The sequence below is a fragment of the Notamacropus eugenii genome, chromosome 6 (assembly GCF_028372415.1).
Source record: "Notamacropus eugenii isolate mMacEug1 chromosome 6, mMacEug1.pri_v2, whole genome shotgun sequence".
NCBI classification, from domain to species: Eukaryota; Metazoa; Chordata; class Mammalia; order Diprotodontia; family Macropodidae; genus Notamacropus; species Notamacropus eugenii.
In genome coordinates this window covers 307033030-307060654 of record NC_092877.1, presented here as the reverse complement: position 1 = coordinate 307060654, position 27625 = coordinate 307033030, and the positions used below count along the sequence as shown (strand labels likewise).

The 27625-nt window shown below is 38.0% G+C and overlaps 1 protein-coding gene across 1 annotated transcript in view; it reads right to left on the bottom strand.

Annotated features, from left to right (window-relative positions):
- Positions 1-27625, bottom strand: part of UNC80 (unc-80 homolog, NALCN channel complex subunit) — a 232237-nt gene that overhangs the window by 102193 nt on the left and 102419 nt on the right. The window contains exons 23-26 of the mRNA XM_072617462.1: positions 21197-21409; positions 15736-15871; positions 9553-9686; positions 840-1005 (exon numbers count right to left, since the gene is read on the bottom strand). Coding sequence (XP_072473563.1) covers positions 840-1005; positions 9553-9686; positions 15736-15871; positions 21197-21409 — 649 coding nt within the window. The remainder of the gene's footprint in view (positions 1-839; positions 1006-9552; positions 9687-15735; positions 15872-21196; positions 21410-27625) is intronic.

The window sequence follows — 27625 nt, the reverse complement described above, 5'->3', positions numbered from 1 at the left end:
TTCCCTTCCTACTTACTTTAGCTAGTTTAATTAACTGAATCACCATATAGTCCTTAAGAGAATATACCAAATAATTCTGACTGCATTTTGTATTGCAACACTTGTATTGTCACAGTGTATGGAGAAATTAGCATGAGATGTGCTTTAAAAAAAAAGATGGAAGGTATTCTGTTGCCCTTACCAAATATAGTTGAGGTTCTAACCTCAATTTTATTTTTAGTCAAATTTTCTTTTTTTTAAATGAACAAGCTTTATTTACTCTTTCCCACTTTTTCTTTTTTACTTTAATTTTCCATTTTCAATGATCTATAAACCTTTAGGTACACTGTAAGATCCATACAATGTCATACAACAACCACATAGGTTTTATTGTATGTCACCAACTTTTCACCATATTTTTTTATGATATACACAAAAATTCCATCTTTTTTTCCAAATAACAGAGTTATCTCATAAACAGTGTGGCAAAGATGGCCCAGGACCTTACTGTTTACAACAGACACTGAGAATATTGTTTTGAAATAATGCAGTGTTCTCTTGTTTTAATTTATGGAGGAAGTCTTGAAAGGGCAACTGAGATTAGGAATAAATGAAAGCCTTGCATCAGTTTCTTTTGTTTTTATTTTATTTTATTTGTGTTTATTTGGGAAACAAGTCCTGATCTCAGTGTGCCCATGACTTGAAAAGCTGCACTGGCCTCTGTCATTATACAAGCCCAGCCCTTTGGGCAAAGTAGCTTCTTGGAAACATTCATGGCATCCTTTTGGCACACATTTCTTTACAAGCTACATGCCCTGAAAGAAATACTGAATCAAAAGAGTGCCTTAGTTTTTACCTACCTTTCTTCTCTTCAACACCTGTGTCAGACTTGAGGGTGTGACTGCTGCTGTGGAGGGAATCTTTTGGGTCTTCATTGTCATCCAGGATTCCAGCAAAGCTGATCTTCCTCTCATACCTGTGCCGATCTAACTCAGGATCCAGCCGAAGTCGGCAGCTCTCAAGGTCCTGAAACACCAGGGTGGAACATTTAAAGGCGTATTTCAAGAGGACAACTGGATTAGAAGGTGAAGACTGGCCTCCACTCAGAATTCCATTAATTATGACTGAATTTCTTTTCAGATCAGAGCTTTAAGTATTCTTGAATTTGGAGCATACCATGTCCTCCCTGCAGTTCCCTAATAATCTTGCAATAGTCTGAAAGCCCACACCATAGTTCCAGCTGCTTATCTTATTTCCTAGCATTGAATCACTAACATTGGCTGCACTCTTAGAACTTTCTTGCTTTTGAATTTGAGTTTAGTATTGGGGAGACCATAGAGACTATGACCTAATCTCCTCACTTTAAAGGTGATGAAACAGGACCAGAAACTGAAAATGACTTGTCCAAGGTCACAGAGTGTAGTAAATGGCAGAGCTGGGACTTGAACACAGGTACTCTTACTCCTACTTCAGATGCAAAGTTCCTTCCATTGTGACATGCTACCTGTGAGAACTGTTTTTCCCTCATTAGGCAATGTTACTTCAGGATTGGGAAAGTACAACACATAAAGAAATCCAAGTAAAATGCAGGTAGGTGGTGTAGTAGAGAGAGCACTGGACGTGGAGTCAGGAAGACTCATCTTCCAGAGTTCAAATCTGGCCTCAGACATTTACTAGCTGTGTGACCCTGGGCAAGTCACCTAATGCTGTTTGCCTCAGTTTCCTCATCTGCAAAATAAGCTGAAGAAGAAAATGGCAAACCACTCCAGTATCTTTGCCAAGAAAACCCTAAATGGGGTCATGAAGAGTCGAACGTGCCTGAAAGATGAATGAACAATAAGCAAAATATACAGCATGGGTTCCTAAACAAGGTCAATGAAAGACATGTATTTATTATATTCTGTTGGGTTAAATGACCCTATAGGAAGCGGCTTCTACATGACATTTTCATTTTGAAGGTGATTTAGCTTAAGAGTGTCAGAATCATTGCTGCCATCCCAAGTACTGTGAGGCACTAAAAATGACTATTTGCTGATGGCAAATGAATATGAATTAATTCATCTAACAAACAGCTAGTAGAAAGATCCTACTTAAAGCTCTTCTTTCCTCAGCTAAACTCTATCAGGAATCCATCTACACTAGCTGCCTCTACTTCCTCTCCTCTTATTCTCTTCTAAAATGTTTGCAATCTGGCTTCTGATCTCATCATTGAACTAACACTGTTCTCTTGCCAACATTACCAAATAATCTTCTGCTTGCCAACCCTCTTCTCAGCCCTGCTCCTTCTTGACCTCTGTCCCATTTGACAGTGTGGATTGCCTTCTTCTGGATACCCTCTTTCCTAGGTGTTAGTTATATTGTCTTTTCTCATTCTCCTCATTCTCTGACACTTTTGGTGGATCTTTAACCATGTCACACCCACTAACCGTGGGGGTCCCCTAAAGTTCTGTCTTGGGTCTTCTTTTTTCCCTTTATTCTACCTCATTTGGAGATCTTATCAGCTCCCATGGATTCAGTGATCACTTCTGTATAGATGGTCCTCAGATCATAAATCCAGCCCTGGTATCTCTCCTAAATTACCATACTGTATCACTAGCTACCTTTTTTGACATCTCAAACTGGATATCTTATAAGAACCTCAAACTTAACTGAAACAGAACTCATTATCTTTCCTCTCAAATGCTCTCCTGAATTTCTCTATTGTGTGTGTGTATGTGTGTGTATGTGTGTGTATGTGTGTGTGTTCATCCTTCGTTGCTGAAGAAAAGCATGCCATCAGAGAAATAATGACATTACTTGCAGTTGACTTTATTTTGAGTGAGGGAGGGCTATGCAGGTCACTAGCCACACTTCTCCTCCAGAGCCATCTGAATCCAGGATAGTCCAGGATGACTGGAGATGACCCAGGAAGAGGCAATTGGGGTTAAGTGACTTGCCCAAGGTCACACAGCTAGTGAGTGTCTGAGGTGAGATTTGAACTCAGGTCCTATCCATTGCACCACTGAGCTGCCCCAAATTTCTCTATTTCTGTTGAAGTGATCATCATCCTCTCAACTTTGGTATCACCCTCAACTCCTCATAGCCAAGGCAATGCCAGCTCTTGAAATTTCTTTCTCCACCATGTCACATACAGCTACCACTTTAGTTTAGGTCTTTATCATTTCCCCTATGAACTCCTGAAGCAGTCTTCTAATTGATCTCCCTGCCTCAAGTCTTGCCCCACTCCAAGGAAACCTCCACTTAACTACCAAAGTGATTTACCTAAAGCATAGGTCTGACCATATTACCCCCTTACTCAGTAAAACACAATGGCTCCCTATCATCTCCAGGAACAAATATATTTGAACATCTATTTGGCATTTAAATTTCTTTATAACTTGGCCCCTTCTTATTAGTCTTTTTATACCATGCTTCTCTCCATGGATTCTATGATCCAGTGACATTGGCCTATTTGCTCTTCTTAGTACACAACACTCCACAAGGCTATTTCTTGTGCCTGGAATGTACTCCCTACTTACTGCTGCCTCTTAGCTTCCCTAACTTCCTTTCAGACTTAGCTCAAATCCAGCCTTCTCAAGGAAGTCTTTCTTCTACCTCTGGTTGCTATTACCTTCCCCTCTTATTGCCTTCCATCTACTCTGTATATATCTTGTCTATTCCTAGTTATTTAGAAATCATCTTCTCCACTAGAATGGGAGCTCCTTTTCTTTGTATCCCCAGGGATTGGCATGGTGAGGGACATACAATAGATAATAAATGCTTGTTGATTGATTTGCTGAGAGTTGCTTAGTAAATTTTTTAATGAAAAATGAATTATGTTATCTAATAAGACCTATTTTATTTCAATGAAAACTTGCAGGAGAAACTATTTTTTTTCTCAGTGTTGTTAGTATATAACAAATATGATTTGACTTTTAGCAGTTTTCAATTAGACAAAATATGATACTTGATATGTATGATTTTACTCCTCTGTATAAGAATATAAGAATTACACATTGGTACTTCAAAAATGTTTAAATTTATGAAAAAAAGATGTCTAGAAAAACATAAGTGCCATGTGGAATCTATTAGAATTCTTTCAAAAAGAAGTTTGGAAATTTAAACTGCCTCCCTGGAATTAATCTATTAAAAACATACAAAGTAATCTTGTATTTAATTTCTAGTCAAAGTCAAATGAGTATGCATTCCTTATTTTGGACACAAAATAAAAACTGGATAATACTGTGTTTCAATATGAATTATCTCCCCTCACTGAACATTCCTTGGGTGTTTCTTATATCTAAAAATTAGCATTGCATTTGGACCCCATTACTATAATTTGTTCCACATAATTCTTATGATTAGTCTTTGCTTAGTTTTATAGGGTTAGCTTGTGCACATATGTGCCCAGCACAGTGAATCACCAGAAAGAGGGGCTGAAGGAATGCAAGGCAGTTTCACAATCCTTTCCAATATGTGGTATGCAGTTTAAATATTATCCCCATTTTACAATTAAACAAACTGAGACTCACAGAAGTTAAGTGACTTGGCTATGTCTGCAAATCCATTATATGACTAATCCAAGGATGAACACAAATCTTTCAACTACTAAGTTTTATATCTTTCATGTTAGACTATGCTTCCTTTTATCATTACTGGTTTTTTTATATGCATTCAATTAATTTTATTGGGAACATTTTTAAATAGGCTATAAGTACTACAATTAGGACTGAGCTCATTATTCTAAAGAATTTCTTTGATGGTCTTTATTGGGAAATTTAATGGTTTAGAATATAAATTAAAATATCAAGTATCCTCCCTAATCAGATGAACAATCTTATAAAAAATTTGACTTTTCTAGGATTTGGTGGGGAGAGGATGGTGGAGCAGAGTGGTGGGTGAGATTTTGTGTGTGTGTGTGTGTGTGTGTGTGTGTGTATCATGTATAGTGTGTATAGAAGTGGGGTAGTGGACAAGATAGAACTATAATTTCAGGTTTATTTTAAATGCCAATGAAAAATCCCATCCTAAAGTCTCTTTTCAAAACTAACTTCCAGTTAGTCTATAAAGAGTGTTAGCCCTGAGCAAAATTGTGAAAAAGGAAAAATGTGCCTGGTACTCAATACCTGCTGCCCCTTCCTGTGCATTTCCACTATGCCCAAGATGTTTAGTGATCTCATGTTACCTTCATGCTATCTTACACACACATAAATATCACCAACACTTATAAATTACATGTGATGATATCCTTTTCTTATAATGGTACTTATTATTCTCATTTGTGGTACTTTGCACCTTAAAAGCAGTGCTTTGGTTTCCTATTCTTTTACTTGTTAGTCTATGACCTTGAATGTTTTTAACCAAGTACCACATATTGGCAATGCCTTCTATTGTGTAACTGACCTTGCCAAGTTTTTTGTTTTTTAATCATATATGCCTCCTTCTTGGCAGCAGGCTCAGATCCTTGCCAGCCTCTAGAGCCCGTCATTTTCACTGCTTCTTCTTGAATTTCCTTATTGATCCACTCCCATGCCTCTAGAGACATTGGTGCTATTCCCTACACTAAGTCAACTGTAGGTTTCCAGTGCTGTGAAAATTTTATTACATTAATAAAATACGCTAGAGGTTTGCAAACACTCCTGCTGCAAGTGTTTTTATTAAATCTTCAAAGCATTTTCATTTTGGCAATATTTATGCTTAGCTCTCAATTGTTCATTCTGAGTTCAGTACCATCTCCTAGGATGCAATTTCAAGCATTTACAACCCTTCATGTTGGCTTAATCAGGTTTAGAATGCTAATTTTCTCTTCATGACAAATTTAAGATTTTGCTGTGGAACATTCATTAATGTTAAATGGAGTCATGCAGCTTGAACTATGCACATTTAGTGAAAGATTTACATTTTTAGAAATTATTAAATCCACATTCAAAACAGAACTCATTAACTTTTACTCTAAAGTTACCCCTCTTCTCAACTTCCCTGTTTCTGTTCAGGGTACCCCCAAGTTACCAAGCTTTCGAATCTTGCTGTTCTTGCCATGCCCCCTCCTCTTCCTTCCTCACACATATACAATGAGTCGCTGAGTCTTGTCAATTTCTACCTAAATGACAGTTCTCCCATTCGTCTCTTTTCCTCTCCTCACACAGCCACCATCTTTGTTAAAACCATCGTCACCCTCACCCATCCAGACTATTCCAAGAGTCTCCCAGTTGGTCTCCCTTTCTCAGGTGTCTTCCCTCTCTAGTCCATCCTCCACAAAGCTGTCAAAGTGATTACCAGTGCCTGGCATATAGTAAGGACTTAAATGCTTACAGACTGGTTGCCCCTATTGATTGACCCAAACTGGGTCTGACTGAGTCATCTCTCAGCTCAACAGACTCAAGTGGATCCCTGTTAACCCAGGGAACAAACAAATTCCTCTGTTTAGCTTCTAAAAACCTTTTATAGTCTGGTTTCAAACTCTATTTCCAGTCTTATACAGTTTTCCTTTTCATGCCCTCCACAGTTGAGTCAATATGGTTTTCGTGCTGTTTTTCACAAATAAATCTCTGTGATTTTGCCGCCTTCTACCTTCTGCATAGAATGTACTTTCCTTACCTCTACCTCTTGGAATCCCTATTTTCCTTTAAAGTACCATCACCTATGTGAAACTCCTGATCCCTCCACCAGGTGTTAGCACTTTCTCATTTCTCCCAACCAAATTGACTTCTATTTATTTTGTATGAATTTGCATATACATGCCATTTTCACTGATACAATATAAGTTCCTTGAGGGAAGGCATTGTTTTGTCTTTGCATACACAAAACCTCAAAATAGCTTTCATATAGAAGGAATTTAATAAATCTTCATAGAATTTGATTAATTTCTGGCCATGGTTTCCCAATGTGACTCTGTTGTAAAATGAAGTGATGCCCATTTCATTCCCAGCTTAATTCACTCTCCTGACTGCTCCATCTTGCCATCAGCTGCCATGGCCCTGTGGGATGACTCTTTCTTAAAGCCTACTGTCTTAATTTGTGAATCCTTGATCTGGATTACTGTTACTTGAGGACCCCTCTCCCCCCCCCAAGCCATGCTGCTCATTTCATTCCCAGTTCAATTCACTCTCTGGACTGCCCCACATCCCCACCAGCTGCCTAAAGGCTTAAAACCTATGTAGACACCCTGATGTCCCTTTACTACCTCATCCCCACCCCACCATTTCCAGCTCCCCTTTATGGTTTTTCTTCCACTGTTAGAATATATTGTATTCGTATCTTTGGTATCTAGAAAAGTGCCTGGCACATAATAAACAGTTAATAAACACCCTCTCAATCTGTCTGTCTCTCGATTTATCTCACAAAGTCTATTTGATTCAATCTCCTATGGGACTGATTTCATTTCCTGTTTGTTTTGTTTACTTCTCTCATGATTTCATGTTTTTGATTCCAGCCTGGCAACTTGACCCTGACTTCTTTGACTCTTTTTGGTTTTATTGTCTCTGGACTGCATCCAGACTCCATTCAACCTAACTAGAGTAGCTCACCTTGAAGGTCCTGTGTCCTACAACCCACAGATGTTGATTCATATGAAGATAAATTAGACTGTCAGCAGGAATCTATAAAGCATTGCTATATATTCTGAACTTTAGGGCAAGAAACTGAAGAACTTTAGAAGTACAGTTGGTATTTTCATCACTCATGCTGACCTAAAGCAAGGAGATGGAGATAACAAAGACTGAATAAAAAATGGGAAACAGTCCTTTAAGAATGGTGTTGGGGCATGAAAGCTCAGAATGAGACTGGTGAGGAATGCGAGTACAAAAATGCTTCGGGAAGGGGGAGAAAGAGATAAGATCTCTGCTTGAGATAGATGAGCGGACCATGATAAAGCCATGACTACTCTCCTATTTGGTACCTGTTTTTTCTGTCAAGGATAATGCTGTACGGACTGGACAGAAGAGAGCAACAATGAAAAAAAATGTCAAGGAGGCGGGTCTCAAATTCAGTTCTTTTTGACTCCAAGGATATTTCGTTATCCAAAAGGACAATATGAAATATAGTAGTAATAAATTAAAAGTCTCATAACTGGGCTAAAAAAAAATCAATTTCAAAAAATGGGGAAGTGTGGTTAGTCTGCCATTTATCTGCATAAGATTTTGGGGCACTCAGGGACTACAGAAGCATGGTGGCCTGTCGTGGGCGGGCGACGACCACCACGAAGACCCTCGAGGACGAGGCCCCCTTCCTCTCCGCGCTCCGCGGCTTCGGACGTCTCCGGACTCCCTCCCGGGGAACAGAGAGGGAGCAGTAATCAAGCGGGAACCAGAGTGTGGTAGAGCAAGCGTTTATTGGAAGCGTCTCAGTCCTGTCCCCCCGATTGTTCTAGGGCGTTGCCTTATATTCCCTCTTAGTTCCGGGTCCGTTCCGGATCCTCCCCAAGGGCGAAGACATCACCTTTTAGGGTGCCTCCCCAGCACCCGTTCTCAGAGGCCATGTCGCCTTCGCGACATGGCACTTCCAGGTTCGGGCGGGTCCCGACACCAGGGTGTCTCCTTTCCTCTTAGGAGGTCCATGTCCAGCCCCTCACAGTGGCCAAGACTGGGGATGTGATATTACCAGTGTCCTCTGCCCTGGTCTGATGACATCTGAGTATTGCGTTCAGTTTGAGATGACACATTTGAGGAAGGACATGAATAAGCTCAAGGGCAAACAGGATGGTAAAGAGACTCAAAATCATGCCCTATTAAGTTCAGTTGGAGAAAGTAGGAGATGTTTAGCCTGGAGAAGAGAATACAGTGGATAAAGAGCCCAACCTACAGTCAGGAAGACAAGTTCAAATCCTACCTGAGAAATGAACCAGCTGTGTAACCTGGACAAGTCATTAACTTTTATTTGCCTCATTTTACTCATCAGTAAAATGTGAATAATAATAGCACCTACCTTCCCAGGTTATGAAAATGAGATAAAATTTGTAAAATTTGCAAACCTTTAAGTGCTATGTAAATACTATTTTATTATTGTTGTTATTGTTAACATTATCATTACCACTCACAACTTGAATGATAATGTGCTTGCTGGGAGAAACATTTCCCAAAGGGGTTAAAAACATAAACATAAGTACAGATTTTATTGTAAAAAAAATGAGTTTATCGTTATCATTATCATTATCACCCATGACTTAAATGATAATGTGTTTATTGGGAGAAGTATTCCCCCAAAGGAGTTAAAAAACAGGCACGAGCACAGATTTTATTTTAAAGAACTAAAACTGGGTTTCAGTTATGACAATCTGCCATTTTAGGAAAATTTGGGGCACATTAATAACAACAGCATTTCTTCATTAAAAAGGCAAGCAGTTTGTTCACGAATCTTCACAGTCTAGCAACATTAGCAGTGGGTCAACTATTTTCTCTAGCAGAAAATTAACTTTTGATAGGATTTTTGAGAAAAGAGTGTTCCTTCTTTTAATGAGAATTATTGGATTGCATTAACTTATAAAATTACATTCATATGTTTGCCCATAGAGAATGCAGAAGACTGAGGAAGCATATGAACCTATGTGCCAGCCTGTCTAAGCTATTTCCTTATTTTCAATTTCTATGCTTTACTTACCACCAGAGGTTCAGTACGTGGGCGAGGCAAGCAGGAAAAGGTCTCCCTTAAGAAGGTAGTGATCTCTAGTAGAAGCTGGCAGGCTGCCATCTTGAGGGCAAAGGGGCAGCCACATTTGGTGGGATTCACAGTGCCTGTAAAGTAAGACATTTTTCTTTTGCTAAGAGGACAGCCCAATAGACAATGCAGAGGTACAGTTTGATGGACACCATTACACATGTGTAAAATAAAATTATATATATATATATGAAAACATTATCAATCAATGTCAAGTTGAAGACTTTAATTCCTTGAAGGGTTATCTGTTCACACCTATATGAACTGATCATGTTTTGCAACTTTCTAAGGAACAGTGTCATGGCATCAGCTAAACTAAGATAATTATTTGAGGACTTTACCTACCATACCAGAGAGTAAAAGATCTCAGGTTCCAGAACCAAGTGATGGAGTTAAAGGAAATAAAAACCAAATGCTGATAATTCTTTACTTTAGAATTTAACCAGATTCAGGGTGTCCTAATTTCATGACAGGCCTGCAGAGTACATAGCATGCTGGTCTTGTCACAAAGAAAGTGAAATGGTTTAAATTCCACTTTTTATACTTACTAACTACATTACCATGGAAAAACCACTAGGTGGTAGAGGGAACTCTATCTAAGTTTGGAGTCCGGGGAAGATCCAAGTTCAAATTCTACCTTGGACTATTACTAGCAAGTTACTTAACCTATCAGCCTTGGTTTCCTCAACTGTAAAATGGGGATCAGGATAGCATCTACCTCACAGAGTTGTTGTGAGGATCAAATGAGATAATATTTGTAACATGCAGTGCCTGACACATAGTAGGTGCTTACTAAATGCCTGTTTTCTTCCCGCCTCAGCCAACTCTAGAGTCTAGCACCTAAATATAGCTTCCCTTCATAGAAAGTCAAGGTCCTTGGCTGTAGAAGAATTATCATTTTAGGAGTTCCTGTGCTAAAGAGCTAACAGATCCTTTCCATATTTGTGTACATAAAGCAAGAAAGTCATAGGTTTAGCAATAAAATAAGATTTGCTTAGTGGGCAGTGCTGCTAAAGAGCTTTGCTGACCTGAATCTATTCTATGTTACCAAGTTTTATCCCATTGTTTGATACATTGTCATGGCTACAGTACACCTATGAAACGTTCTTTACTTCTTGCTGAAGGATGCACAATATAAATTGGTTCAGCAGCTCTAACGGGCTAGCTTGGTAGAGGAGATAGAATGATGTTTATGGTGACAGGAAGCTCTCAATTCAAGTCACACCTCTGAGATTTACCAGCTGTTTGACCACAGAGAGTCAATTAACCTCTCTAAACAAAGGAAAGAAGGAAACCAGTCTTTATTAAGTGCCTACTTTGTGCTAAGTACTATGCTAAATGCTTTACAAATATTACCTCATTTAATCTTCGAAACTCTAGAAGGTAGGTGCTATTATTAACTCCATTTTAGAGACAAGGAAACTGAGGCAGACAGATTAAATAACTTGCCTAGAGTCATATAGCTAGTAAGTGTCTGAGGCCAGATTTGAACTCCCAGTTTTCCTGAGTACAGGTCCAGGCTCACATCTTATAGCAGGGAGATAATTGTATCTGGGTTTGTTTGTTTTTTTTATACCTCGAATGGTTATTGTGAAACTCAAATGGAATAATTAGTGTCAAACATTCTGTAAGTGTCAGTTCTTCTTCTTATTAAGTAATAGATTTTAAATTCATAGGTAGATAACAGCCCAAGTGGCACTGTACAAAATTTTAGAATACTATAAAGACTGATTATAGTCAGTTACAACACAGTTGGCAATATAGTGATTACTAGTCATTCTGTAGAAAAGAGGAAAAAAGTCATGTCATTTGGAAAAAGGTTTAAAAATTGTTTTTATTTCTTTATTATTTAATTTTTCAAATAAAATTCCATATTGGAGCAACATATTTTTCATGAATCAAGTAATTGGTATTTGGGAAAATCATTAAAGGTCAATTTCTCTTGGTTTTCTTTCCCTTTCAAATCTTTCCTAAAATCTATGTGCTCCTTCTCTCATGAATTATGTATTATAGTTATTTGGACTGTGAACTCTATGAGGAGAAAGTACTGGATTTTATCTAATCTTTGTCTCTCTCCCAGTGTCTAGCACAGTACTCTGAACATTTTAATTTTGGTAGTTGTTCAGTCGTTTCAGTCATGTCCAACTCTTTGTGTCCCATTTTGGATTTTTTTTTTTTTGGCAGATACTGGAGTGGTTTGCCCTTTCCTTCTCCAGCTCATTTTACAGAGGAGAAATTGAGGTAAACAGGTTTAGTGACTTACCCAGGGTCCCATAGCTAATAAGTATCTGAGGCCAGATTTGAACTCAGGAAAATGAGACTCCCTAACTTCAGCCCTGGCACTCTATCTACTACACCACCTAGCTACCCCATATGTTACTATATATTAAGTATATCTATTACTATTTCTTAAGTATATACCCAACCTCAGAGTTTATTTTTGGACCAGATCTCCAATTTCATTTGTAAAGAGAGAAGCCAGTGAGGAAACTCTCTTACCAATACAGATAAAAAGGTATTCTGGAACTTATAGTTCTAGAAAGTTGCCAGCTCACACTGAGAGATTAAATGAGTCATGAAGCTAGTATGTTTTAATGGTGGACCTTGAACCCAAGTCTACCTAACTCCAGGGCTAAGTCTGTATCCACTATGTCATGTTACTTCTTCCTCTGGACATAGTAGACACAATGTTTATTAACATTAACTGAATTAAATTAAACAGGGCTTTCTTTAAAAGGTTAAATGGCAAAGTGGTTATATAGCTCTCCTAAGAGTCAGAAAGACATAGGCAAAAGTCTCATCTCTGGAATATACAGATTGTGTGACCCTGAAAAAGTTGGTCAACCTTTTGGTGCACTAGGCAACTCTCTGAGACTGAAGCCCAAGCACACCTGCAGTGGCAGAGAGAGCTTTCTTACCTGGTAGATTCCAATACCAGTGAAAGTGACCAGTTCAGTCCCTTCCCTAAAAATGAGGGAAATTTCCCTGAGTGCTAATCTCTTTTATAGAACAGACCACCTTTAGGTTATATAGGGAGTGATGGTTGGCTGTGGGCATTTAGAAAACTACCTTACCTAAGCAATTGCTTCTTTAAGACACTTCTTTATTTTTATTTTAGATTGACCAGGTGATGTCATATGGTCAGCAGCCCTTTCCTTCCCATCAAGGACCACGGAGACAGCTCCCTAGCAACATGATTGTGGCAAAGAATACAAATTCACCATTTTAGAAAATGCTTTTCATTTTCTGTTGTTGAGTCACACTAGCAATTATTTCAGAAGCTAGGCTTTTCAGATGTTGCTAAGTGACATTTACTAGGCTGTTTGCAACATTTCCTCTCTCTGCTTTTTGTTCTCAAGGCTGCCGTCCTGATTCATCCCGTCAGCACTACAAACATTAAAATATTTCAGAACAAAGGGCTTCCAATTGAGGTGCATTAAAGACCTAGTTTATGCCAAGGCCTCCTTTGAATTTCCTTGTACTGTTTCTGGGAGTCATACTATGGAGAGTTCTCAGAGCCAACACTACTGAATACAAAGGTACTTACATCAGGGATTAATGCACTAGAGCTCTGCCTGGAATGAAGGGAAAGACAGAGGCTTCTGTCTGGATAACTACTCCCCATACAGGTCTTTAGAAATCAAACCTTACTTTAAGTCACTCCTGGAAGAATGACCTCTGGAAATCCAGGGCAGTTCTAGGAATCGGAGAATCATAGCTTTGGATCTTGAAGGGACCTCAGTGGCCACCGAAACCAACCTTCTCATCCTGAAGATGAGCAAACTGAGGCAGAGTAGGGTGATTGCATAGCTAGTGTCTGAAGCAGGATTTGCACCCAAGTACAAATACCCTATCCACTATGACACGGACTCTCAATAAACGTTATCCCCACATTAGAGATGAGGAAAGTGAGGCTTAGAGAGGTTAAATGATATAACTCCAGTCACAAAGACTTAAGAAACCTTTCCTACTCTTCCTCAAATGTTAATTCTTTCCTTCTGAGAATTATTTCCAGTTTATCCTGTGTGCTATTCTTTTTTATGGAAAAGGAACAGACTACTTCAGTTTATATAGGGGGTGATGGCTGGCTATAGGCATTTAGAGAATCAACGTTAGCTGAGCAATAGCTTCTTTAAAAATATTTCTTTATTGTTACTTTAGATTGACCAATGGTGATATCATGTGGTCAGCAGCCCTTTTTTTCCCATCAAGGACCATGGAGACAGGAAAACCTGAATTCAAATCTGACCTCAGACACTTACTAGCTGTATGACTCTGGGCAAGTCATTTGATCTCTGTCTGCCTCAATTTCCTTGTCTCTAAAATGGAGGTAATAATAGCACCTTCCTTCTAGAGTTGTGTGTGCGCACGTGTGTGTGTGTGTGTGTGTGTGTATTAGTTTGCATGTTTTCTTTCCCATTAGAATGTGAACTCCTTGAGAGCAGATACTACCTACTGCCTTTGCATTTCTTTGTATTCTCCGTGTTTAACACAGTGCCTGGCACCTAGCAGATAGCAAATAAATTCTTGTTTACTTGACAGCTAATAATATAGAAGTAATAATAAGTAATATAATTACATTATAATGCTTCTTCTAAATGACTGGAGATCTAGGTCAGTACCAGAAAGGGTCTACATGGCCTTGTGTCCTATATGGTGGTAGAGATAGGAACCTCAGTTGATATGTGAAATAGCACTACATAATGTTCTATTACTGACAGAGATGGCAACTAGGTGGCACAGTGGACAATGGGACTTGGGAGTCTGGATGATGCGAGTTTTAATTCTGTCTTATATCCCTCACTAGTTAAGTGACTGGAAATTCACTTAATCTTTCCATGCCTCAGTTTCCTCATCTATAAAATAGGGATAATACTAACATCTATCTCCCAGGATTGTTGTAAGGATTAAATGAGTTAACATACGTAAAGTGCTTTGCAAATCTTAAGGTGATTTATGAATGATAGCTATTAATACATGTACAATGAGCTAAACTATAATCACATTCTTATAATTCATGACTATGAACACATACAAAGATGTTCTAGATCATCTGTGTTGGCTTTTGTTTTCTTTTTGGTCCAGACTTGTGATTTCATTAGCAGAGCAAACTCCCAGGGTGGAAAGTCCACATTATATATGTGTGTGTGTGTGTGTGTGTGTGTGTGTGTGTGTGTGTGTGTGTGTGTGTGTGTGTATATGTATATATATATGGAGAATTGCTTCCCAACTTAGCGTCTTAAAGGGCTGCCTCTAGCAATGAGAGGTTAAGTGATTTGCCTGGGCTCACACTGCCAGGGTGGGCCACAATCTAAACATGAATCCATATATCTTCCTGAATCCAACACCAGCTCTCTTCCATCTAAGTCACACTATCTCATCAATGGAAGAAATGAAATACCTGAGCATAGTATTATCATCTTATACTCCCAGATAAGGCAGTGGTACACTCATATACACATTCTAGTATGGTACAGTATATATATATATATATGTACACAAATGATCTTGGAAAGGTACATATATGAATCTCTTTGAACTTCTATGAGAAGAGAACTGAATCTGATTTCTAGCTATAAATATAGAATAACAGGCATTCACATTTTTAACACCTATGAGCTTCTTTCTTTTTAGGTTTCAATTGGATGTTGAACACTGAGACATAATTCAATTAAATATTCCAATATTTCAGTGGCCTTGGTGATTTGGAAGGCATTTCATTTTTTCATCTCTCTCTCTCTACACTCTAACTGCATGTCAGTCTCAAAATCATAAGGGAGGTAGAAGGGGGGAGGGTTCTGAAGTACCAGTAATTTTCCATAACTTTAATGCTGTGATATTCCCTCTGAAAGTGATAGGAACAATTTTAATATTTGTGCAATAGAAAAATGCAAAAGGACACATACAAAGGCAAATGGGGGTGAGGGGCACATCTTGAGTAGGCCCTTGTTATCTTTTCAGTACCCCTGTCCATGTGCTTTACAAACATGACAGCAAAAAAGGGTGAAGCGTGTGGGGACGACAGGGAAGTGGTAAGAATATGAAAGAGAAAGGAGAATGAAGTGTTCTTTCTAAAGCAGAGGTTCTTACAAGCAGGGGTTCTTGTAGTAAAGGGAGTCTCCTTACTGTCATCTAAAAAGTCTTCCTCCTCATCCTCTTTCCTCAGTTTCCTCTTGGTCTCCTCATCATAAATGAGACCCAACAGATTAGCTGGGCTCTCGCTCTCTCCATGGCACAGTTCATTCAGTCGGACTCCAATTGCCTGCCATAGGGAGGGAAAGAATAAAAAAAAATCCCACACAATTTAAGTTTCTGAGAATGAGTTCTTGGTGTTATATAGAATATAATATTAGTGAATTATTCCCAGCATGCTGTGTCTTGGCAGTACCATTTTCCTGGTGTTACAAATATGTAAACTGAGAAACAGAAAGCATTAATGGCATCTCTAAGATGTGTTAGACCAAAGGTTTATAGGATTAGAACTCCATGCAAACAATCTACACTTTGTTAATTCTATGGGGACAGAGATAGGCACTGGGCCTGTGATTACATTAGCAAACCAGTTTCAGATGAGGAAATTCTTTGTCAGTACAGATAACTTAGATTCTCTGCAACTTAGAGCCCAGAGAATTGCTTATAGCACTAAGTGGTCAAGTCACTTGCCCAGGGTCCAATAGCTTTGCCTCAGAGACAAGACCTGAATTCCCATCTTCCTGGTCATAAGACTGGCTCTCCAGTCATGGGAACATGTTACTTAATGAATATTCTCTTTTGTCTATGGATAGTTTTATGGTAAAGTTCTAAGAAAACGGGCTACTGCTACCAAAATAAAATACCAAGTCACCTCTCAGAGGATTTCTGGAAAGTCTCTTTTAAGACATTGTTACCTAGATAGTAATGAACTGGGAGGTTTGCATGTCTTCTGCCATGGAAGTTATTTTTGTATAGACCACTCAGTGGAGCACTTTCCCTAAGCTGCTCTTATACAATCTAGGGGATTTTCTTATATGATGTTACGAATGAGCAAGAAAAATAAAATGAACTCAAAAACAAAATAAATTTTGCACACAGCTATTGTTCAGTCAGTTTTTCAATCATGTCTGACTCTCTGTGATCCTATTTGGGATTTTCTTGGCAAAGATACTGGAGTGGTTGCCATTTCCTTCTCCAGCTCATTTTTACAGATGAGGAACTGAGGCAGAGTTAAGTGCCCAGGATCATACAGCTAGTAAGTGTCTGAGGCCAGATTTGAGCTCAGGAAGATAAGTCTTCCTGACTCCAGGTCCAGTGCTTTATCTACAATGCCACCTACTTGCCCACACGTAGCCATAATACCCAACTATTACATCAGGAATAGGCACTATTTAATGTAATTCAATGATGGCACATGAATAGAATTGTCTTATGAAGATTTAAAACAACAGATGCCATTATCTCCAGAAACTCAAAACTGTTATCTTATTAGAGCACTATCAAAATTTACCCACCACTCCCATTCCCAAATTTACAAGTAAAAACAAATTCACCAGGAACCAGTTGGTTGCTCAGTAGATAGAGAACTAAGCCTGTCGTCAAGAAGACCTGAGTTCAAATCTAGCCTCAGACACTTCCCAGCTGTGTGAACCCAAGCAAGTCACTTAGCCTCTGATCACCTGACAAAATGGATTGACTGGATCCACTGGAGAAGGAAATGGCAAAATCCTCTATAATCTTTGCCAAGAAAACCCCAATGGAGCTATGAAAGGATGGATATGACTGAAAAACAAATGAACAACAAGAAAATTCACAAAGGCTGCCCAAATTGTCTGTTTAATGGTCCTGTTCTTTACAAAGTAATGAACTCTGTTGTGAGCAAATTAGGGATATCATCTTAACGAGCAAAGTACTGAAGAGGCTCAGATGTCCTAGGAAATGCTGCACCAATGAAATGCAGAGCTGAAATCCAGTTATTATTCCCTACCCTATTCCAATATTACCACCTTTCAATATTCAAAAACATGCTAGGTACATATCCCAAAAAGGTTGTTGAAAAAAAAGAAAGGCTCCATTTATGCCAATATATGGAGAAGAGCACTTTTTGTGGTATCAAAGAACTGAAAGCAAAATAAATGGCCATCAGTGAGGGCAATGACTAAACAAACTGTGGGGGATGAATGTATTTAGAATGATCAATATGGTGAATAAGGAGAAGCATAGAAAGCTTCCCTAAATTGTTGCAAAGTGAAGTTAAAAAGCCAGGAAAACAGAATGACTAAAGTCATGTAAATGGAAAGACAAACAACTACAAAATAATCAAATATGAATATTGTGAAATTACAAGGAACAAGCATGGGACCAAAGGAGAGATATGAGAAGACACCTTTGCCTGATCTTTGGGGCAGGGAAAAGGGCATGAAATGCAAATCATTGGATAAAATGTCAATTTCTTCCTACATATTTGATGGCTTCACTTTTTTCCTCTTCTTCTTCTTCTTTTTTTTTTTTGCTTATATTTTTCAAAACAATTTTTTTTTTGTCATGAATGATGGCTCTTTGGAAATGGGAAAAAAGTGATATGGGAAGAAATCCAGGTAGAACAAAGCAAAATATGTCAATAAAATCTATTTTTATAATAGAGAAAAAGTATGCTGCTCCACAAGGTTATGTGACATCCTAGTTTTTACAACATAGGCAGGATCTGAATCCATGTCTCTCCTGATGCTAAGACCAACTTTCTGTCTACTATACTATTTCTAACTACTGAAGTCCTTTTCTTTCATTCAGTGTCCTCCTAAAATGCCACCCTCTTCACAAAGTCTCCCTTAATCCCCCTTATCTCTCCCCTTCCCACTCTCTACAACCCTTTCCCTCCCAGGAAAGTGAAATCTTCAATTTTCTCAAATTTCTCTTAGCACTTTTGCATCTTCTGAGCTTCTGGCTCTTTCCTTTGCCATATTTGTATAGAAGACTGTCAGATCCTTGAGAGCAGAATCTACATCTTCTCTTGCTTCCCCAGTGCCTAGCAAAAGAGTAGGTGTTTTAATAAAGATCTGTTGCATTGAATTCAATTGAATTCTGCCCACATCAAGATTTTAAGCAAATTCCTTTGAGGCAAATTTTCTTTTGATGAATACCAAATCAAGGCAGGCATGGATCTGGCCAAAGTGCCCTAAATAAAAAATGCAATTAGTGTTTAATTCTTTGCAGCCAGGGAGAGCATGAGCTGGTCTTTACCTTTTAGATGAAGTGGCTAACTCAACCATTATCAGGAAAAAAAGAGCTAACTGAGCGATTTAAAAAGTTCCTGCAAAATAATTCCATTTTAGCTCTAAATCTGATAAGCTCCAGCCAAGCATGACTAATAAGGGGAAAATACAAAAGAAAACCCATAAAAACAGGCAGCTGGGGATGAACTTTTCATAATAACATCTGGAGTCTCATCATTTCTCGGTCTCAAGAGCTCAGCTTCTCTTCACCAAGGTGACAGGCTTTCAGTTCTCTTGTGCTTAGTAACAAACCACATAATCATGCTGGGAGGAGCTAACTAGCCACAAAGCTTGATTCCCATCTGTTAAAACTCCCAAGTGAAGACAATGATTGAATAGACTTTTAGATGGGGTGGTGGGAGGGGCGGTGGGAGGGGCGGTGGGAGGGTTAAGGGCTCACAGGGCTTCTCTGAAATGTTTTGTGGCCATCACCACCAGTGCTTTACTGAGAAGGCAAGGAAGGAATATAATCTCCTGAGGACTTAGAAACATAGTTTCAGAAACAAGGTGTTCATTTTAAGCAAATAACAGTAGCCACTGATAGGCAACATGGTGAGTGGATAGAGAACTAGCCTTAACTCCAGGAGGGTCTAGGTTCAAATGCTCTTTCTGAAGCATGTAAGTTGTATGACCCTGGGCAAGTCATTTGCCTTCTTAGTACTCTTAGCAACACTTTAAGGTCATAAATTGCAGAAAAGATGCCCTACTTACATTAGTAAAAAGGTTTTCTCATCAAAGTTCTTTATGCCAATAATTTCACAGGTCTATACATTATCCTCAAGTTACCACATATTTACAGTGATTTTCACTTTTCAAAACATCTTTCATAACTATTTTCTTTTTTTCCTCTTAACAACCTAGGAGAGAATTTGGAGCTCTGGATTGTAGGCCAGTGACCGCCTTGGTGGAGAGCAGGTATGATCAGTTAGAGCTCACAGTGTAATAGGTTTACAGAAATAACTAAATCTAATTTGCTAAATAGCAGCAAGGAACAGATTGGAATTAATAGAGTCAAGGACCAGAAAAAGGTCTTTGAGCAGCCTGGAGTTGACTGAATGGTAAGGAAAGCAAACATTTAAATAAGCAGAATTTATAACAAGTACTGGGCAGGTAGGTAAAACAGTGGATAGAGTTCCAGGTCGGGAGTCAGGAAGACTCATCTTCCTAAATTCAAATCTGGCTTCTTACACTTATTAGTTGTGTGACCTTGGGCAAGTCACTTAACCCTATTTGCCTCAGTTTTCTAATCTGTAAAATGAGCTGAAGAGTCATGAAGAGTTGGACATGACTCAAAAATGACTAAATAATCATAACAGGTACCCAATTTTTACATAGGAATTTACATTTCTTTTTGTCTTTGTTCTATTTTGAGTATTGAGTTACTTACAAAAAGAAACATTTACCCATACTTTTTATTAAAAATTAGATATTCAAAGAAAAAGCATATGGATCCATTGAATTCTAAAAGTCAATGATCTTCAATGTTATCAGAACTAGAAAATTTTTTTAAATAAAATTTTATGAAAGACATCATATTGTCTTTTATGTGCAATATGAATTGTTCTTAAGAACACAAAAATAATTCACTTAATGCAAAATGTGAATTCACACACATATATACAAATGCATATAGGTAGCACAAGCCTCAAAATCCTACGTATAGTTGACTTTTCTTGGTATAATTCAGGAGAAATTTCGACAAAAAGAAGATCCTTCTATATTGTCAGACACACTAATAGACACATTAGAATGGATTACTAAGGAAAGTTAGGTGTTTTATTCATCATTTTTCAAAAGGATGTATTTTCAAGGATCTATCAGGATAGCATAAGGGCAGCCCAGTCTCTTTGATGGGAGAAAATGGAGTATAATGTAGAGCAATTCCCCTGCAGGGAGAGAACTTGGATTTTAATTCTACCTCTGATATGTACTACCTGTGTGACCCTGGACAAGTTATTTCCTTTCTTTGGTCCTTATCTGTAAAATGAGGAAGTTGAGTAGATGGACTCTGAAGTAATAGTACAATCTTTGCATCAACCCTGCCCAAAAGAGACAGGGTAGGTAATAATATTTCTCTCTCAAAGAGGAGGAAACTAAGCCTTAGGAAGATACCACAAACCACAGAGTAAGTGGTAACCTGGAATTTTAACCTCCATCTTCCAGCTTCTTTTTGCAATAAACACCATACCAACTTGCACAGAATAAACTCCCAAACCACCCCACTGGATTTTTCCTTTGAGTTTATATTTCAGTGGTTAGGGAAAATAATGTAAAATTGTTGATGTCTCATTCTATAAGAATTTCACTCAATTTTTACAAGAGAAGAAGCAACTGTGGCTCACATCTCCCCACTGGTAGAAGAGCTTGGCTGCATTCCACTGTAACTTCTGATTCCGCTTGTTGCCCACGATTGGTGATCGGCCTCGGGAAAGGCCTTTCTTTGTGATGTTGACATGGTGTCCTTTCATCCACTCAGGCCAGTTGCCACGGTTGCAACGGTGAACAAAGCGAGCGCACTCCAGAAACAATGCTGCTCTGGCCACCACTGGAGCTTCCTGAGTCAAATTGGAAGGAAAAAGGAAATCAGATGTGATTAAAGCAAAGAACACGAAGTTACCCAAGTAGGGAATAAATGAGCCATTTGGAAACCGGTAATTTTGTGAGGGCCTCAGAATGAACAAATAGTTGTTAATCTACTTGTACATCCATTATTTTTCATTTCTCTCATACTGGACTTGCAAAATGGCATCAGCATGATGCAGTGGCATGAGGTCCACAGCTTTAAGAAACTGGAGTCAAGGAGAATAAAAATTCAAGCGAGTTTTTGCTTTTGAGCTCATTGATGTCAGAAATAGCTCACCAATACTACCTGTATCCACACCCACCACCCACCTTCGTACATTCAAGGGGCAGATGTGTCATGCTTTGGCATGCAAATCAAGGTATGTGGCCAAACCAAGGAATGTGGGAGAGTGTGGGGTTTCACTGAATGTGTGGAGGAAGAATGATCCTTAACGTGAAGCAGGCAAACACTGTAGTTCTAGTATTTTAAGCTCTCATTTTAGTAAAATTCCTGAGCATTTAGTTTCCCTCTAGTTAATTCTATTTGTGTGAGGTGAATAAAAATAAAGTTTATACTGTCCCAACTCAACAGAAAACCTTGGCTGCATTCCACTGAAGCTCATTGTTCAATTTGTTTTCTTGGCCCCTGAGACAGTTTAATTATCTGTGAAATGGGAACAATAATACCTGCTCAGTCTATCTCACAGAGTTCTGAGGGTCAAATGAGATACTATATGCTAAAGTGCTTTATAAATTGTTGAACACTACAAATACGTAAGGTATTGCTATTGTTTTTGTTATTTTAGCAGAAGGATGTGGCCATTAATATCATGAAGAGAAACATGGGGAAATGGAGACTGTACTACATTCAGAATTTTAAGATTCTGGATTGCAAATGTGATATTTGATACTTGAGAGCACTGTGATTCAGGTCTCACCACTTAACTTCTCTCTGTCTCAGTTTCCTCATTTGTAAAGGGGAATAATAATTCCTGTACTACAGGACTACTGTGAGTTGTGAATGAAATGATGTATGTAAAGCGCTTTGCAAAGTTTAAAATAAATATAACAATTATTACTTCTACAAATTTTATTAGTTCATAAACACATATGAAATATGTGCAATAAATACCGTCATCAACCTCATCTTCATTATTATACCTTCTGTCTAGTTAGAAAATAGAACATACAGTCTTAGGATGAATTGGTTTGTTTTTATTATTCTGTATGAAGTATATAAAAGATGTAGATAATGGTTTTTAAATATGTTAAAATAGGAAACGACCCAATTGATTCATAAGAAACAAAGCATTTGGGGGAAGCAAATGAACAATTTCCTCTAATCTCTCCACCAACAAACTGTTGTTGAAGATATTTTAGAGTATGTTTATAAAAGACAGGTTTTTAAGGGAGTGAGTGGAATAAAGAAGACTGTAGATAGGATTCCCAGAATGCCAAAGTTCATACAGCTCTCCTGTGATCTTAGAACCAAAGACATTATAATCCTTCTAGGGATGATGAGCTCTGAAGTTCTTCCAACAAGGTATCACATCACAGTAATTTTTTAAAATGAGGTATTAACTGAAGATAATAAGTACGAATAAACTACTTAATCTCTTAAATATTATCCACTACCTTCATCAATAAAGGGATGTTAATGATTTGTAAGTTATCTCCATTTAGTTGTTAGCAATATAAGAGAAGATAGTAAATGTGGGTGATATTTGTGGATTATAAAGTTGAAGGAGCTTAATCATTTTTTGGTAATGCTCTGAAGCAAAAATCTCAGTTCCAACCTAGTGTTCTTTATCTCTCTCTCTCCCTATTCACTGAATTAAATTATGTTTGATTTGTATTACCTTTAGGATCCATTTTAATATGAAATATTTCCTAGGCTACAGGTAGAATTAGAATACATTTAACATAACCAAATAAACAAGCATGGCTTTTTAATCTCGAGATTATAATTTTATATACATACAGTTTTAAGATGGATAGTTTAGAGGATTCTTTTCCTTCCTCCCTCCTCCCTTCCTCCTTTCCTTCCTTCCTTCCCTCTCAATAACTGAATATACCATTAATTTCTGACTACTGTTCTGACCTTTACCTTCTCATATAAGACTGTTTTTTTCTTCAGTCATCCCATTTTAAAATTTTCATTTACTTTCTGATACCTCCTGACATCCCCTCTGCCATTTATCAGCATTTTCGTATCGTGCTATAGCTATCTCCCCACATTTCTTTTTTCCTTCTTTTTCCTATATTATATTTTTGTGTGTTCCATGTGTGCATTTTTGGGTGTCCTCTTGCTTTTTTGTCTTAACTCTAAAATTGCTGTTGCACAGTTCTCCTTTTTTTCAACTTCCTATTTGGTTTCCATCTTTCTATCTCCTCCATGCATCACCTACTTAAAAGAATTCCTTAAACTTTTCAAGGTTGATTGGACTAGTGACTTCTCCCATTCTTTACCACAAGAAGACCAAGTAACCAGAGCACAACTCTATAGGTATTACCTTCCTAATTGAGTCAAGTCACCCTAAGGGCCCATTTAAACTATTTCATATCTCTAGAGCCCGGTGATGAATTGTCAACTCCGTCGATAAGTACATGTGATGAGTTCACTCTGTGGAGAGTTGATAGCTCCCTGCTATCAACTGAGTGATGGATAGGATTCTAAGGCATTTTTAGGTGGAGATAGGTGTGGGGGAAACAATTTTGGGAGGGATTTGTTTTGTAATAGTGCAATAGTTACATTGGATCACTTGAGGAAGTAGGTTTCTACAAAACTTTCCCACTGACCATTTCCTGAAATGCTCAGAAATATTTTTATGAGACCAAAGCACATTTCTATACATTACTTACTTTCAAAATTTTTAAAGGACTAACTAAGAATGCACAAATAAAGGCAATAAACATCAATTCTAAAAATCTGTGACCAACTGTACCGCATGTGCAAGGTTTAAGACAATTCTCAGGGTCTGATTTTAAGAGTGTGAGGATGATTCCACATAACGAACAATGATCTCATGGGGCGGTGTACCTATAAAATAGATATTAGACATGGACACATATGTATCAAAGGAGAAGCAAAATAGTATAATGGGAATGGTTTAAATTTCATATATGATACTTAACTACCTCTGTGACTGTGGGCAAGTCTTTTAATCTCTCTAAGTCATAATTTTCTCAAGTAGAAAAGGAGTATTAGATTTTATGGCTTTTGGGGTCCTTTCAGCCTGAGATATATAATCATAAGATCTGATACTTATTTCACTAGTAGGCTGAGAGATTTTTGAACTGGATATAACCAGTCAGCTTCCTTGAAAATCTAGTTAAGAAGATGCTAGCTTGAAGAAAGGAAGTGATATTTATTTCTAACATAGCATATTTCTGACACCTGGGGATCCTGGTTTAATGCACTTAGGGTTTCATGTGGAATATTACAAGAAGGAGAATATTACTGGGTGGATATTTTGACTTCTAGAATTAATGAGAAGGCTCTCCTTCCCTAATCTAAATCCACATAATAGTGATTCTATCTTTACTTCCTTTTGATTCTCAGAGGGCAAAACAAAGTTAACAAGGTGAGAATTTAAGGGCTGACCTAAGCTTTGGGTCTCAAGTGATTACTAGATGCCAATTACTTAAGGAAAAAATAAACTTGAAAAGGCTGTTTACTTTCCAAACATTACTTTTCATTTACTTTCCAAAATGGAGGCAACTGCAGAAAACAAAGTCAAGCCCCAACATTAAAGTTGTTAACAATACCAGCTCTTAGTTCTTAGGAATTTCACAAAGTAAAACTCAGGAATTGTTACTAATTGATCCTGAGGAAGTTCTTGCCCAAGCTTACTGGTAGAATGGAGACTACTTTCCATCTTAGCTCCACCAGAGCCCTTAAGGACACAATACTTGATTCTAACGTATTTTGCAGTAGGAGAGATCTGACACCTATCTGACTAATTTAATTATCTGTGTACACAGACAAACTGTGTAAGATCTGAAAACATTTCTATGTGCTTTAAGATTTGCAAAGATTTTTTACATACATTATCTCAAGAGTGAGGCAGTGTGCATGGTAGAAAAAGTTTTGGATTTGGAGCCAGGGAACCTGAGTTCAAATCCCAGCTCTGCCATTTACCTCCTGTGTGGCCTTGGACAAGACATTCAACCTCTCTGAAGCTCAGTTCCTCATCTGTAAAATGAGAAGCTTGAATTCAATGACCTCTAAAGTCCCTTTCAGCTTTAACTCTGTGACCCTATGATGCTGTGATTAAGGAATAATCACAAAATTCACAGGTTGTACTATTATTCCATTTCTATAGGGGTCTGGTGAGAGGCTGAGCATTCTGGAGCCACGTTTGGTACAGATATCCTTTTCCCTTGCTTTGCAGTGTGCATGTGACTTTACAGAAGATGGAAAGAGTCAATCAAGGTGCCCAAGTAAGAACTATGATGTGTGGTCTAGTAGAACGGCAGATGGTCCATAACATAGATGCAAAACTCAGGGTGTGCAGAGGAGGAAATGAGGCACTCAAAACTGAGATGCAACTAACTTCTTCAAAAGATCCTCATAAAAAAGTGGTATCAAAGTGCTGACTTTCAGGCAGAAAAATGGAAATCCCTGGAGAGAGGATTCTTTCTGCACTTAAACCTAAGGCATTTTCACCTCCTTTGATAGATCTTACCTCTTAACACGCAGTGCAATCTGAGGAAGCAGCAAGAGAAAGATGGAGCTATGACAGAATGGACAGGGGTGAATTGACATCACAGAGAAAACACATCACAAATGGAGAGAAATGAATCAGGAGAATGTTGCATAGCTGAAAAGAACCACAGGTTACTACAGTGAAAATTAAAACGAAACACCAAAGCAAAAGTTCTACTCTACTGCTACTCCCCAAAGGAAGAATTGTGCTTATTATTTTGAAATAAGAATAGGTCATATTTTTAAAACTCCTGAAAATATTTCTCCCTTTACCTCCTCTCTGTACTGGATTGAGGCTGCCTCAATGCTTATATTCCAACAGTGAATGATTCATAATTCCCAGAGTTGAACCAAAGGAAAAAACTAAACAAGTGAGTGAAAAGTACCTCTTTCATTAAAGTTATCTAGTTCAGTTTTCAAGGATTTCTAAAAAGCTATTTTGCAATACAGCTCTTTACCTGTTAGCATGTACAACTAAATGACTCCAAATTTCAAGTTTTCCTCTTAGTTTTTTCCAGTCTCCTCTTAAATTTTACAACACAAGCAGTTGAATGGAAGGTAAGGCTTACGTTGCCCTGCAGATGCTATTTAAGAAGACTTTCTTCTTACCATAAGAAAAATTCACTGAATCTTAAGAGGAGGTTTAGTTTCTTGACTGATGTCTCCAGAGAAGGAAATGCCCTTTCCATTCAATGAACAGAGAGTAGAGACCTTGGTCATCCATATCATTTAAGATTAAGATTAATTTTAGTCATATTTGTGGCCTTCTTCAAGCATTTCTACAGAAAGAACACTGTGCATCTTCTGGCTTGACTACATTTACAATTGGTTACATCGTCTGAGGCCATGTTGACAGGGTCACATGGGAGCAGGCTGAATCACAGAAGCCTGATCAGTCCATACTCAGTGAGAAACTGATTTTCAACTGCCTGGAAAAAGTTTTGTATATATTTCTAAAGTGATCTAGAACTTTGGCATTCACAGAAATGCATGATATTTTCCCTCAATAGTCTGGGCTGAGGAGGAAAATATATCATAGTTCTTTTTCTGAATGTATTCAATCTTGGAAGTATCTAGAGTGGCTGGTACTTTCTTGGGGACCTAGAACTCTCTCATTTCCACCTCAATCTCATATTTGTGGATATAGGACAGTAATGAGACTAACAGAAGGTGTGACTGGGAAGATTCCTGGGTAAATAAGTTAGAATATTACATTCCTTTTTTTATTGGCAGATATGACTTCACAATGAAGATGAGATTAATAAGCTGTGGATAATAAACTCAGAAGGACCTATGTATACTATTCAAAGCTAGTGTAGAAAGAGGGGTGATCTACAGAAATTGTTTTTAGGGCATTTGGTGTCCCACTCCAAATAGGAGAGGATCAGTTCTTAGGAACCTATAGATAAATCATTACTCTATATGCTTTATTTCCTCATAAAATAGTGAACAGTCTTTCAAGAAGTTACCAATATTAAACCTTAATTCAATAAGGAGATGC